We start from the raw sequence: 15,276 nt of genomic DNA on the forward strand, positions 1-15,276 counted from the left end.
GATCTGATGCACGTCGGCTCCTCTGGAAGATTTGCATTGTGTTTTCAGAAGGAGTCAGGTGTATTTCTATTATGCGAAGTAGTCACTTTATTAAATTGGACTGTCGGTGTAGTTATCAGAAAACGGTTCACACATTCTCCCAGAATGAGATATAAGTTTGTAGATATTCATAGGACTTGAATATGACATATTTCCAGTGTGGTAGTCCATGTGTCACAGTTGTAAAAGCATCATGAATTTGGGAATAACTTGTTTAGGGAAAAATGAAATGTTATTTTAAAACTTTAAAAATGCTTATTGATAGCATGAACATATGCACATAGACACTACACCACTTACTCCTTCAGTGTGGCATTCAAAACTTAAGTCGAGCGCTTTCACTTTGAACCTAAAGATTGTTGTGCGTTTTGATCATTGAGACCTGTGTGTAGCATTGTCGAGACTGGCTGCTTTTCATGCTAGGGGATCATGGTTTACTTTAGCACCTTTAGAACCAATCCTAAAATTTGTAATCTATGAACAAATACTGGCGTTTATTCTACATTTCCTATTTGGTTAAATTTTATTTCATTTTTTGGGGTTGTCTGTTCTTGAGAGTCAGCTGAAGTGTTGTTTGGTGTCTGACAGATGATCACCAAAATATACCAACTTCTTTTAGCTTTGAAAATTCTCTGATACATTCTGGATGCCTTTCATTGCATTGCCTGGCATGAGACAAGCAATCTTCTACATACATTGTCACTCTTCATGTCTCAGTGAAATAATTGTGAAGGTACCTCAGTTGGCTTTGAGGTGTTCCCATTGAAGTTAAAATTCAGTGGGAAGTGGGCGCCTGGGTGGCTCAGATGGTTAAGTGTCTGCCTTCAGCTCAGGTCATGATCCCAGGGTCCGGGGATCGAGTCCCGCATCGGGCTCCCTGCTCCTTGGGAGCCTGCTTTTCCTTCTGCCTCTCTCTCTGTCTCTCATGAATAAATAAATAAAATCTTTAAAAAAAAAAAAATTCAGTGGGAAGTGTTGGCTAAGAATGGAACCTAGTTTCAGCATGTGAGTGGCCACCATTTAAGCATGCTGACTTCACGCAAGGTGTTTGCATGCTGGCTGTGGGTAGTGACCCCTTGGAGCTGGCAAGGACCTATCGGCATCAAATGTAAGATGCTTTTCATCAGAAATGTAAAAATGTGAACAATTTGGGCCTTATCATCAAGGAAATGTATAGTTGAAATTTTCATTTTAAACATGAGGCAGATCGGTTTTCATTGTTTTCTGCAAGAGAGAGCCACTCAAAGGAAAATTAACCTTAGTTGTGTCTGGGGAAAGCCTGTGTTGGTCAAGGTCACCTTTGGAAGTGCAGTGAATAATAGAGTCACTGGGTCCCTGACCTCAGACAGAAGAGGAAAGAATCGCAGATAGCTTGAAACTGAGATGGTGCTGTAAGAAAATATCTCCCTTTTCCCTTTCTACTTTTGAGAATTCACCACACTTCTCATATTTTTGGTTGGTTTTTCTCTTTTGTTCTGATGTTGCTCCCCCCCCCCCCCGCCATGCTTTCTTCTCCCTTTCCTTCTGTCAGACCTATAGGGCAGATTGTAGGAATTCAGATTTACTAGACTCTGGCCTGAAAGCCTTGGATTTAAAACTGGCATTGTTTTCATCTCTTTAACTTTAATACCGTACTTTCATTCCAAGGTCAATTATATATCCAGTTGACCCCCAAACAACATGGGTTTGAACTGCGCAGGTCCATGTATATGTGGATTTTTTTCGATAAATACAGTGCAGTATCGTAAATGTATTTTCTCTTCCTTATGATTTTCTTAATAATATTTTGTTTTCTGTAGCTTAAGAATATGCTGTAAGAATACAGTATATAATACATATACAAAATACATGTTAATCGACTGTTATGTTATTAGTAAGGCTTCTGGTCAACAGTAGGCTATTAGGCTTTAAGTTTTGGGGGAGTCAGAAGTTAAATGCAATTTTCAATTGCATGGAGGTGGCAACCGAATCCCTGTGTTGTTCAAGGGTCAGCTGTCTTTTTCTAAAATTCTAAGGTCAGTTATGCATATATTCCAGAATTAGTTATGTATATCTATGCGTCTGCCTGTATAACGTATTGTTAATAGCTCAATCCCTATTAGTCCTGTTGGTTTCTAGCCTTTAATTGTCTGCCCCAGTTGAAGTAGGGATGGGTCTTTCAAGGTCGTGATATTCTTCCTATCCTTTATCATCTTTCATATGTAATTTTTTTTGCTAAGTTTATGTTTTCTCATTTCCTTTTCATTTCAAAATTCCTAGCCTCTCCCTGTGCCATGATTACTCTCTTTGTATCTTTTGTGTATATCAAATAAATTTGTGAGTTAAACATCAGATTTGGTATGTGACTTGTTGATGGTTGATCTAAACTTTAATTTCCTCACACCTAACCCTTGAGATAATGTTTGGCTTTGGTCTCGGTGAATAGTTATTACTAATCATAACAATGCTTCATGGTGTATCCTGCTTATAATCTACAATGCACTTCCATTTGGTTTCCTTTAAGCCTCACTGCAGAGGAGATGGGGTTCCAGGTTCAGGTAACAAGGAAGCAGTACAGCTGGAATAGAACCCAAGTTTGGGTACCCCTGCACAAGATTTTTTTGTTTTGTTTGTGTTTACTCTACAACTTTGCCTTTTTCACTGAAAGTTTTATAAATTTTTGTGTTAATAACAAGTAGTTTTATGTTTCCTTCTCTAACTGGACAGTTTTCCTTTTCTGGTCCTACTGCCAAATGCTGGATGAAGGCTTTTGAGATTATGTCAGAAGGCATGAGAAGGGGTTTTTTGTTAATCTTTATAACTTTACTCCTGCTGAGTTCGATGATTGCGGTAGCGTAGTCTGGTTTCAACCTACAAGTCTGTCTGAGTGAAGATGGCTAGTTTGGTTTAAGTACATGTGCTATCCCTTCAGGTGCCCAGCACAGTAGCAGGTCTTAGTCCTCCTGGCTTTGTAAGTTGCCATTCCCAATAAGATAAGATGTTGGGTTTCTGCTCCAACTCTCTTCTTAGGTCAATACAATGTTTACTAAGAGTTACTCTTGTTGGATTTGGAGCAGGTGCAATGAGCAGTCAGCTCCAACCTTGGCTGCATGGGTGTCTTTGCTTTGTTGTGGGTGCAGGGATCCTAACAGGCTTTCTGCTGCAGAAATGCAAACTCTGTCGAAAATAATTCATTGAGAAGAGGTAAGAATCATCAGTTTTCTTTTCTCTTCTCCAAAGTTTGGGAGCCTCTGGTGGGGCAAGTACTTGGGATTCCTACAGCGACCATTTCACCATTGAGACCTGCAAGGAGACAGACATGCTGAACTACCTCATCGAGTGTTTTGACCGAGTTGGAATAGAGGAAAAAAAAGCACCAAAGGTAACATGAAATAGATCCATTTAAAAACCCCTAAGAACATGGTTATTTTTTGATAAATAATCTTTTGCCCCCTTAAGGAACATTCCCTTCATTTATTCAATCAGGAAAATGGTTCTCTAGCATGTATTATGTGCCAGGCGCTGTGCTGGGAGTTCAAGGCATACCAGTGAACAAAACAAAGATCCCCACCCTCACAGAACTCACATCCTAGTGGAAGGAAGAAGTGACGGGGGCAAGTGCCACTGCCACCAGCGACTTACATGGCCCTTACAATTCCTGGTAGTCTGTAACAAGTGTGGTAATAACCCACATTTATGGAGTGTCCGCGGACTGCTGACCCTGTGTTTCACCTACAGGGGCTCAGATTCTCACAGTTGTTCAGTTAATCTAGTGTAAGATAGGTATTATTTTTACTGTATGAATAACCAGATGAACCTCAGAGACACTGAGTAATTGTCCAGAATCACATAAAAGTTACAAAAATGGGTTTAAACTCCAGAAGCTATGCTTTCTCTCCTGTTTCATGCTGTCTTTATTATGATTTCATTCCCAGTTCATTGTCCACTTCTCGTTTTCCAAACTAGTCCACTTGTCCACCTGTTAGTTATCTATTTGTGAAGGGCCTCTCTGCAGTTTGTTGCACTGAACCTTAAGCAAAGGCGGAGAGTGGGCGCACAGCTCTGAGATTCCCGCTTCGTCACCTCACTGTACGCTCTTTGACTGTAGATTTCAGCGGAGGCCGTACACGTGGACGATACAATTACTCTGGTTCGTTCCTTATGAGTCAAGCAAGAGAAAAGCGTGCCATTGCCTGGAGATTGACGTCTCCTGACTCTTGTCAGTTTTCAGCAGTACAGGCTTATTTTGTTTGTTTTTGCAGTCCTGACCTCCTCTGCCTTTTTCTTTCAGATGTGCAGCCAGCCAGCAGTCAGCCAGCTTCTGAGCAACGTCCGCTCCCAGTGCATATCCCATACTGCGTTAGTCCTACAAGGCTCCCTCACGCAGCCAAGGTAGGGAAAACCGTGTGCGCTCGTGGTAGCAGGGGGAGGAGCCTATCCGTCAGCGGAGCGCTCGTGGTAGCAGGGGGAGGAGCCTATCCGTCAGCGGACACTGGGCTGTCCGGCTGACTCCCCTCGCCTTGGATCACGCACTTTCTTACCTGGAAGACAAAAGTGGTTGAATGGGTGACCCAGGGGTCCCTTTCCTTCTCTGAAACACTATGAAAATAAAACACTGTCTGCTTTACTTCTAGACCACTGTTGAAATATGTCAGCATCAAGGCAGGGAATTAGTATTTAGTTTAAAAGCAGCTCCTTGAAATCAGGGGAGATCTTTGAAAAAATGTGAAAAAATGTACATACAATCAATTTCTGTTATTCAGTGATAAATAACAGTGGGAGAGCAGTTAGTTTGGGAATCACCCAGAATACACTACATTATCGATTGTTTCGGAGAGTCCCATCAAGGTTTCTAGTTCAATATAAGAGTATTTATATATTTCATTTATTTTATGAAAATATCTGAAAGAAAAGTAATGCAAAAATTTCTGAGGAAGAAATGGCAGAGTTACAACATTTATGTGTTCTAGATGTTCTTATATTATTTTCTGTACCAGAACAATCTGTTTTTGAAAATTGTCAAAAAGAAGGAAAAATTTGGGGGCGCCTGGCTGGCTCAGTCAGGGAAGCGAGGGACTCTTGATCTCCTGAGGTCGGTCGTGAGTTCGAGTCCCATGTTGGGTAAAGAGATTACATAAATGAACCTTAAAAAGGAAAAAAAAAAAAAAGAAGAAGAAGAAGAAGAAAGAAAAGGATAAACGTGGACCAAAACCAAAAAAAATATTCTATGATTAAAATTAACAAGAGTTTTATTTAAAAGTCCTCAGCCACCGCTGATCTTTTCTTTTCAGTTGGATGCGCCATAAACAAATAGGTAAAAGAGACATATAATGCCTCATTTTTTGGGTAATGCTTTATTTTTAAAGGGCTTGACTGTAGGAAAGAATGGATTCTTTGAAACTTTCTATAGTCTCTTCTTTAAAAAGACCAAAAAGTGATTATGAACAATTTAAGAAGGGTGGTCTTTTGCCTGAAACTGTTGTGTAGAATATTTGGGAGATTTAAAGTTTGACATTTGGCTGGACACGTCAGCTGACGTGACAGCCCGTGTGCCGTGTATCGCACACGGATGAGCTGAGCCATCACGGTCCTTGACTCTTGTGGGTTCGCAGGTCCATGCAGCAGCCGTCCTTCCTGGTGCCGTATATGCTCTGCAGGAATCTCCCGTATGGCTTTATGCAGGAATTGGTGAGGACCACTCACCAGGATGAAGAAGTGTTCAAGCAGGTGAGGTTTTGTGAATTTGCTACCAGGATGTTTAACCTAGGAGCTTCTATGCCAAGGCTGATTTCTAAAGACACCATCTATTGAAAACTTCTGTTTCACAATTTGAACATGCATGTGTTGATTGCTCAGAGAGATCTGGTATTTCTTTCTTGAGATAATCAGATTGATAGCTGCATTGTTCAAATCATTTGTTCATTTCAAGCAGTCAAGCATCAAGTGTTTTATTTTATTTTTAAAATATTTTATTTATTTTTTTGACAGAGAGACACAGCGAGAGAGGGAACACAAGCAGGGGGAGTGGGAGAGGGAGAAGCACACTTCCTGCCGAGCAGGGAGCCCAACGCGGGCTCGATGTCAGGACCCTGAGATCATGACCTGAGCTGAAGGCAGACGCTTAACGACTGAGCCACCCGGGTGCCCCAAGCGTCAAGTATTTTAAACAGTGCTAAGTGCCTTGAGAGGGAAGAAGTGTAAGGCCCTGTCCCTCATTTCAAGGTGCTTTTAACACAAGAATACCAAGAGATGGCATAAGACACGACGTGCGTTTGCCAATTGAGTCATGTTGAAAATTAGTTCTCCGAGTTTGCAAGAAGGAGATTAGTTAACCAGCGACGAAATTAGCTCAGTGCAGTTTGCGTACCACACAGAATCTTTTGTCGTCTCACCACTCAACTGGGAACGATGTCTCATATCTTACTAATTACTTCTTTCATTAAGTATTCATACAGCTTTTATAGCTCACTCTGTGAAGTCAAGTGCAAATGCAGATATGGGATATTTAGTAATAAAGCTATTTATTTAGTCTTGAAAGTTTCTTCCAAGGTGAAACTTGGGCATCACATTTGGTTGCTGTATCCCAGCCTGCACCGTGACATGAGCACTTGGCCACAGCAACTTCCACACAAACCGTTTCCAGTGATGGAAGGATTTTTATGACGCTTTCTTACAATTTACCGTATGATCGTTTTCTTTCTACACAGAACAGAGGCAGTAGCTGTAAGCGATATGATTCCTTTTTATTTGTTTTTATACCTAATATTATTTGTAACCATTAATTTAAAATCTCAGGAATTGTGTTTTTAACAGTTTCCAAAATATTAGTAAAAGAAGAATCCAGAAGCAAAACTCCTAGTTAGTATCATGACTGTCTTAGGAGTTCATTGACCAAGTTTCTTAGATGATGGTCTTGTTGACTCGCAGGAATACTCAAGGCAGCATAGTGAGCTTTTCCTCTCTAGAGAGAGAAGTGAACTATGATGGAAATAAGTAACTGTCAGGGCACCTGGCTGGCTCAGTCAGTTAAGCATCTGACTCGACCTTGGCTCAGGTCTTGATCTCAGGGTTGTGGGATCGAGCCCCATGTCCAGCTCCACACGGGGCCTGCAGCCTACATAAAAGAAAATAAATAAGCATTTGGGAAGGTTTAAGTGGTGCCCTCTGTTGTGTATATGATGTGCATTAATGAGAATACTCTTCCGGGGCACCTACCTGGCTCAGTCAGTGGAGCTTGCGACTCGATCTTGGGGTTGTGATTTCTAGCCCCCGCTGTGTGGGAAATAACTTAAAAAAATAAATTCTTAAAAAAAAAATGAGAACACTTTTCCTATTGTCTTCATTCGAGGAACGCAGAGTAGCTTTAGCTCTATAAAATCAGCCCCGCGATCAGCTGAAAGGACTGGGTTATACCGATCTTATTCATAAAGAAACTTACACGGACGTTGTGAAGTGACCTCTTTTTTGTTTTTTAATTGAGATGAAATCCACATAACAAAATGAACCAGTCCGTGACATTTGGTACATTCACAGTGTTGTGCATCCACTATTTCTTTTTTTTTTTTTTTTTTCCTCCTCAGGTGGGGGAGAGAGAGAGAGAGATGGGGGGAGGGGGCAAACAAAATCTTAAGCAGGCTCCGCATAGAACGTGGAGCCCAACAGGGGGCTCGATCTCACAACCCTGAGATCATGCCCTGAGCCAAAATCAAAGAGTCGGACTCTTAACTGACTAAACCACCCAGGTGCCCCCCACTATTTCTTTTTAATTATAGCATTCAGATGCCTTTCCTGCCACTTGGTCCTGAACACTCCATGTCTGTCTTTGTGTTACCAGGTGTTTTTTTCTAGAGAAAAATGACGAGTGAATGGAAAACAACACTTCACTTTTTTTGTCTGAAGAGTTTGGCAGATTTGAACTATTAAATCTTCTGACTGAAACTTCAGTCTCCTTTTAATGTTTGAGATATTCACAGATGAATAAACAAATAGCAGCTAGAATTTAGGATTGGAGATGAATACTTGTAATTTTTTTTTTTTTTTTGGTTATTGCTCCAAGGTGTTTATTTGAAAACAAGAGAATCATTTAAAATACATAAGTCACACAAATAGTGGCGCCTGGGTGGCTCAGTCAGTGAAGCGTCTGCCTTCGGCTCAGGTTATGATTTCAGGGTCCTGGGATCGAGCCCTGCATCAGGCTCCCTGCTCAGCAAGGAGTCTGCTTCTCCCTCTCCCTCTGCCCCACCCCCTGCTCATTCTCTGGCTCAAATAAATAAATAAAATCTTAAAAAAAAATACATAAGTCACACAAACATTATAATGCTTGACTATTTGAAAAATATATCTAGTAATACCTTGTCTATTATAAATTAAATCCTACCTGCAGAAGAGGTTAAGTCTACTAGAAAACATAAAGATGTTTTCTTTATAGCATTCTGGAAAAAATGTTGAGATTATTCTAAATGACCAATTGTGAAAATTTATTTTGGTGATTTGGGAACTTCAGTTTTGTTTTTCCTGATTGTGATGTTATCGTTCCCCCATCCCCACACCTCAGCTTTACCTATCCGTTCTTAGCTGGCTTCTGACAGCACGTTACTTCTACCCTGATGGTTTGAGTTGCAAAAACTGGAACGAACGATCTCTTCCAGAGCTATCTTGTTGCCTGAAGACACCCCACAGGCACTTTGTAATCCAGGGCACCTTTTTTTTTTTTTTTTTTTAAACTGTGTAAGTTTCCTGTGCTCCTTAAATGACCAAGCTGCTCAGTACAACGGGATGAAATTAGTCGGAAAGGGAATTTTTCAGATTTTCTAGTGGCTTTATAGAGCGTTCCCATTTCAACTTGCTGACATACAGGTTGTCGGCTGTTGTTTATACCATCTTCTAGTTAATGTTATTAGTCTTAAATCCCAACCAACTCTCTAAATAAGTCGGTCAGTGAGTGTGTTGTGACATTTGTAGATGAGCTGTGCTGAGCAAATCTTGCATGGTGATAGCATGCTCTGGTGTTTATGGTAAACTTGTAAAAATAAATATGGGTGCCCTCGAGCTCTGGCATCATGCTCGTGTTTTCATTATACCACAAACGGAGGTAAGTCATTCTAGTCAAGTTTAGTTTTGCCTATTCCACACTTAGCAGCTATCTCTTTGCTCTACGTAATTAAAGTTAATGTAGGGATAATAATATCCGTTACTGGTGTGTTTTTCTTTTCAAAATAAACAGGGAGAGATGGGAAGAATCAGATGGAGGTGGGAGAGTGGCTGCGAATAATTTTTTAAAATACTGGTAGAGTTGAGAAAATAGTGGAACATTTAGTCCAGTTTCTTTACAGATTGTAGGTGCTTGGTCATCAGAAACATATTCATTGTTGAGATGTAGAGAATTCAGTTGACTAGAGCGAGGACCCCTGGGGACTCCTGTAGCAGGCTCAAAAATTGTGAGTTTCTGTTGAGTCACTCGGAGTCTTGCCAGAGAATTAGGGCTCACCAGATCCTGTTACCTCGGGAAAATTCAGCTATGTCACGTTATGGTCAGCCTCGTTGGAGGACAGAGCCGCACTCCGTGGTTGGCTACTAGACTCCTTTATAAACAAAACAGCTTTTCCTTGGGGAAGGTGGACATGCTTAGACATTCAGATTTAGCACTTCATTTTAACATGCCTCCTGTTCTTAATGTTTCCTAAGCTTATATTTCCAATTTCTTTTTTCTTACAGATCTTTATCCCCATTTTACAAGGCCTGGCTCTCGCTGCCAAAGAGTGCTCCCTCGATAGTGACTACTTTAAGTACCCCCTCATGGTAAACCTCTCTTCGTTTTCTTTAAGCCACTCACCAGACGCTTTCTTCCAGATGATTGTAACACACACTTTTCTTTCAGGTGATCAACCTTGTTTTCACACTTAAAATCTGAAAGCATTTTGTTGGCCATGCAGTGTTTGGTGTGCAGTGAGATGTATCAGTGAAGAGAGGGAGGTAGCAGCCTAGGACATGATCTGCACACGCAAGCCCTTGGCAGGAGTCAGTGACGTAGGCCCTAAAATACACTTCACCTGACTGTGTAGCTTACGAAAATGTTGGCTCTCGATCTATCCTTCTGATCTTCCTGGCAACAGGCATACCATGATTGGAATGCAGTTCTGTTATTTAAAAAAAAAGAAAAAGAACTATTACAAATGCAAGTAAAAAGGCATAGTTTTACTAGGAAAAGTAACCCAGAGCTTCATGCAGTGACAGAAAAATCTCAGAGTAGTTTTCTTGTTTCCCTTCCCCATTTCCTTTAAGCTTCCTAAGGGAAACAGACCTGCTTAGCTCTTTCAGGCACCTACAGCAAGCGTAAATTGTGGGCAGACTTCCCCCTAGACTCTCACGGAGGGTCCTGACTGCTGTGAACACACTGGAACCAGAAAGAAAAGAAAAGACCCTTTTCTTTGTGAATTGGCTTCTTGAAAATTTGGGGAGAAAAATACTCTGACATATGACTAAATATTTTTCACTCTAGGATGTGAAGGAAAAAATATCAAAATACAAAATTCGCTAACTCTGTGAATAAATACAGTCTTATAAATTAAGGCCTTGGTTAAATTGATCTTTTTACTACAGTTGTTCCTTGTACTCATTCTACTGACTTAATTCCATCTTACCATTAAGTCAGTATCACTGAGGACCTCTTCTGTGCCAGACACTGGGGCTAATTAGACCAGGCACCTCTCTACAAGTTGCTCCTGACCCACTGCAAAACTCAAGTTTGCAACAGCGCAGATAATCACAGCATGATAAATGCTAACTCAGAGGTGTACATGAAGGATGCATGTCTCAATTTTAATCAATCAAAATGGAGCTAAGAGGCGAAGATACTGTGGGAAATTAGAAGGCGAAATAGCAATTCTTTTTAGAATAACTTTGAATGGATTTGTGTCAGGGCTCCTTCTACTGCCCATGTCATTTGGGTTCCAAATAAAATTCTGTTAATCCTTATGCATAATTCTGTCCGTGCCAGATAAAAGGAAGCGAAACCATCTGATTGTTTGAGTCCAGTGATGAAATATTCGAGTGCACATTCATTCTCAGCGGTTGATGTAAATGTTCCTTCACAGAATGGTTAGCTTTTCCGTTGCGGTCTGAACTGGCTCGATGTCTCATTAAGGAGCATTCAGTGTCAGATATCAACAAAATGTTCCTCGTGCTCAAAAGACAAAGGCCTCCATTATGACAGACAATAGTTTTGTTTTATACCATTATTGATGCTTGTACAGCCGAGAGAGTGCTGTGTGAGGAAGGACAATGGGAGCAGGAAGAGGAAGACCACTGGAGCTGCAATCAGAAACAATCGTGATTGTTCTCTGGCTCCGTGCCTCCCAAGGTTGCCATGCCCTGGAATCACCTGGGGATCTTTAAAAAACACCCGGTACCTGGCTCCCACACATTGTGATTCCGCTGGCCGCGGGTATGGTGGGGATGGGGCCTGGCGCTGGGTTTTTCCACCTCCCCTGGTGATCCTAACGTGCAGCACCGTTTGGGAACCCCTGCCCTCTGCAGCAAGAGCTTTTCCTTCTCAGTGGCACCTCAGAGACCTGTCAGTGCCTACATGCATTGCCTCAGAAGCAGCTTCCGCTGGCTGGCTCGGGAACTTTGGTAGCCATGTTCAAATCACAGGAAATGAAGCTCACTGTTAAAATAGTGTTTGGCTGGAATACGCCGGCTGTGTTAAACTGTTTATGTCCCTAAAACCTACTTTTCCTGATTCTCTAATGTGAGAATGATTGCAGCTCCAAAGGAAAATGTTGGGAGTTCTCAAAATTATCCGAGATCTTGAAGCCAACTAATGCTTTTAAATATGTTCTGAATTTGGTAGCTTATTAGATGGTAATGATTTATAGTCCTATTTAGCACTGGCAAGACTAGCCATCTCAAGTTTATGAAGCATATCTTTTTTTTTTTTGACATGGAAAGATGTTAAGTGAAAAAATCACTTTGTATATAAAGTATATAATACTTTTGTATATAATGATTTCAATGTGTACAGGCACAAAAATTACGGCTGGAAAGCTGTTAACTAAGATATCAATAGAGGTTAATCTCTTCGGGTAAAGTTTATGAGTGATTCTTAGTTTCATTTTGTATTTCTGTTTTATCTGAAGTTTTTTACAACATGCAGGTATTAGCTTACTCATCAGAAAAACAGTGAAGCTCTTAGTGTTTTGGAAGGAATGCAGATGTATTTAAAGCAGCATTAGAGCTGTTCCTTGATACTACACATGGCATTCAGTTTAAGATGGAATACATATAAATGACACTTTTCTGCGGGGTGCCTGGGTGTCTCAGTCGGTGAAGCATGTGTCTTCGGCTCAGGTCACGATCCTGGGGTCCTGGGATCGAGCCCTGCATGGGGCTCCCTGCTCAGCAAGGAGTCTGCTTCTCCCTCTCCCTCTGCCCCTCCCCCCTGCTTGTTCTCTCTCTGTCTCAAATAAATAAATCCTTTTTAAAAAATGACACTTTTCTGATCTTATTTCTAGGCTTTAGGTGAGCTTTGCGAAACCAAGTTTGGGAAGACACACCCTGTGTGCAATTTGGTGAGTGCCTCCCTGATGGACTTGCACATGTTCAATGAACGGGTAACTCCGAAGATAACCCTTAAGTAACATTATATGGAAAAAAAAATTCTCTTAGAGGACATTTAGATTAGATGTAGGTAACATGTCTGGGTGGCTCTCAGTAGTTAAATTGTTTAACCCTATATGTTATTTACTTTCTTCCATGATTTTTGTATAAGTATCGTGCAATGAGGAAAACAAATCCTATGGAAAAATTTACCTGAGTCCTTTGATAGTGTAAAAATAGTTCATCTGAACTCTATAAAAGAGCTTCTCGAAACATAAAAATCAAAAGACTATCCTGTAAAAATGTAGAGAAGTTGGAGGCTTTTCTGCCTCCATATGAGATGAGAAAATACCAACAGGGATCCTAGCACGTTTGTGAGCTTTGGGTTTTTGTGTGTTAACTGTCAGCCATGGTACCGGAGGCTGGGACCCAGCTGGACAGGTTAGCTGTTGAGAACTCCGTTCATTACATTTTCCCCTGACTTGCCGATGTAGCAGCTTGACTTGCCTCTTCCATTCTTTGCGTAGGTGGCTTCTTTGCCGTTGTGGTTGCCTAAATCTTTAAGCCCTGGCTCTGGGCGGGAGCTGCAGAGACTCTCCTATTTGGGGGCTTTCTTCAGCTTCTCAGTCTTTGCAGAAGATGATGTAAGTACAGTGGCCATTTGTACTTTGCTGCTCTGATGTTCAGATTCCTTCCTAAATGTGCATATATCGATGGAATTTTTCCCTTCTTTTCCCAGGCTAAGGTGGTTGAAAAATATTTCTCAGGGCCTGCCATTACCCTGGAGAACACTCGCGTGGTCAGCCAATCACTGCAGCATTACTTGGAGCTGGGAAGGGTAGGTGTTTGGAAAATGAATTCAAAGGACAAGTGACAGAGAGGCTGTATATAAGTAACCAGTGTCTTGAGTAATAACTGCCACAACAGTAGTATGTAGCATCACTGGGGACTGGTTCTGAGGTTAGTGGCCACGCTCTCTCTCCAGCCTGCTCGTAGGCCTTTAAAACACGAGAGTGAACGAGCGCTGTTAGTTTGCACGTACTCCTTGATGACTCGTGTGTCTCAAGTGTAGATTAGTATGTCTTCAGTTCTGAGATTTTTCGGCAGCAAAATTAGAGGCTAACGATAACATAATTAAGGTAATTTTGATCCTGTCCCTAAAAGGCAATAGCAAAGGCTATTTTATTAAAACTCTAACTACTTGCCTCCTCCAGCCCACCATCTGCTTTCACGCGAATTGTCTTGACACAGTTGAATTTGGACACTTCTGTTCCTCTTGTAGTCAGGTTCTCTTAAAATGAGCGGAAGGAGAGGAGAGAAAGGGGAAAGAAGTCCAGCTGTTCTTGAGGTCAAAAGGAATCATTTTTTTAAAGTCAAGCCTTAATTTCTCTTTTCTTCCTTTCTAAAATAAATTCCAGCAAGAGCTATTCAAGATTCTGCATAGTATTCTGTTAAACGGTGAGACCCGTGAGGCTGCTCTTAGTTACATGGCAGCTGTCGTCAATGCCAACATGAAGAAAGCACAGATGCAGGTAGGATTCATAAAGACCACTTTTATTGATTCGCTAAATTCATTCATCTAACTTGTCTTCACTCAGTATCTACCAGGCATTGTTCTAGGAAATGGTGACATGGTATTGAGCAGGGTAGTAAAACTTCCTTCCTTTGTGCAGCTTATGTTCCATAGGCTCAATGAGTAGGGATATAAATATATTATTTCAGGCAGTTGTAGAATCTGTGAAGCAAATAAAGCAAGGTAGAGGACACAGGAGTAACCATGGAGGTACCAGAAGGAAGGTATGGGAGTTTCGATCAGCGGTAGGGTAGACACCTTTAAGGAGGTGACGTTTCATCAGAGACCGAGCTGATGTGAAAGTCAGCCATTTCAAGGCTGGGAAGAGAATTTTCTAGACCTGTGTAAGGCACCAAGGTGGGAATGATCTAACTTTGGAACAAGCCCCACATGCAGACTTCAGTGGCTGGAGAGTAGCGTACGGGAAGGAGAATGGCGGGTCACGGGCTAGCAGGGCGGGCAGAGGCTCCATCAGGCTGGGGCTGACGTGGTAAGAACTGTAATGGGACGCCCCTGGAGGTTTTTCAGCAAGGAAACCACCAAATGTGCTGTGTGGAAAATGGACTAAAGTGGGAGGAGGGACAGAAGCAGACCCGAGGAGACCAGTTACAAGGTTATAAGTGTATCAGATCTGGTGAGGAACCTGGTGGCCTGGACTACTGTGCAAGGGTAGAGAAGTTAAAAGGGCATCCATCCTTCCTATATTATTAATAAGTAATGATTGAATGATGTGACATTTCTACTGAGAAGAAGAAAAAAGGTCTAGAGAAGAGTATGGCCTGCATGAGACTACCTGGGTTTCCTGTTGTGGTCCCACCGTTTACTAATGGTGGGACCTTAGACATTTATTTCTCTGTGCCTCGGTTTCCTAAGTGCTAAATGGGGATAATAATGGTTCCTAACTGTGGGTTTACTATCCGTAAGGCTGTTAGAACAGTGCCTGTTGTTAACTACCGTTATTAATAATTGTCACGTTGTTAATACAGGACTTCACTAATGATGTCAGCCAGAGAAACTGTTAGTCAAATGGTACTGAGTGAAACTAGGGTTTTGAATCTCTTGAGGGGGAATAAAGAAGAGAAAGGAAG

The 15,276-nt window shown here is 41.4% G+C and overlaps 1 protein-coding gene across 3 annotated transcripts in view; it reads left to right on the forward strand.

Moving 5' to 3' along the window:
- The window catches only part of UBE4B (ubiquitination factor E4B), a 127,763-nt gene that overhangs the window by 71,044 nt on the left and 41,443 nt on the right, over positions 1-15,276 (forward strand). For all 3 annotated transcript variants that reach the window (XM_027610069.2, XM_027610051.2, XM_027610060.2), the window contains 8 exons: positions 3,259-3,400; positions 4,310-4,410; positions 5,631-5,745; positions 9,733-9,816; positions 12,531-12,587; positions 13,143-13,259; positions 13,355-13,453; positions 14,034-14,147. In XM_027610069.2, the coding sequence (XP_027465870.1) occupies positions 3,259-3,400; positions 4,310-4,410; positions 5,631-5,745; positions 9,733-9,816; positions 12,531-12,587; positions 13,143-13,259; positions 13,355-13,453; positions 14,034-14,147 (829 nt within the window). The remainder of the gene's footprint in view (positions 1-3,258; positions 3,401-4,309; positions 4,411-5,630; positions 5,746-9,732; positions 9,817-12,530; positions 12,588-13,142; positions 13,260-13,354; positions 13,454-14,033; positions 14,148-15,276) is intronic.

The sequence above is a fragment of the Zalophus californianus genome, chromosome 4 (genome assembly GCF_009762305.2).
Source record: "Zalophus californianus isolate mZalCal1 chromosome 4, mZalCal1.pri.v2, whole genome shotgun sequence".
In the NCBI taxonomy this organism is placed as follows: domain Eukaryota; kingdom Metazoa; phylum Chordata; class Mammalia; order Carnivora; family Otariidae; genus Zalophus; species Zalophus californianus.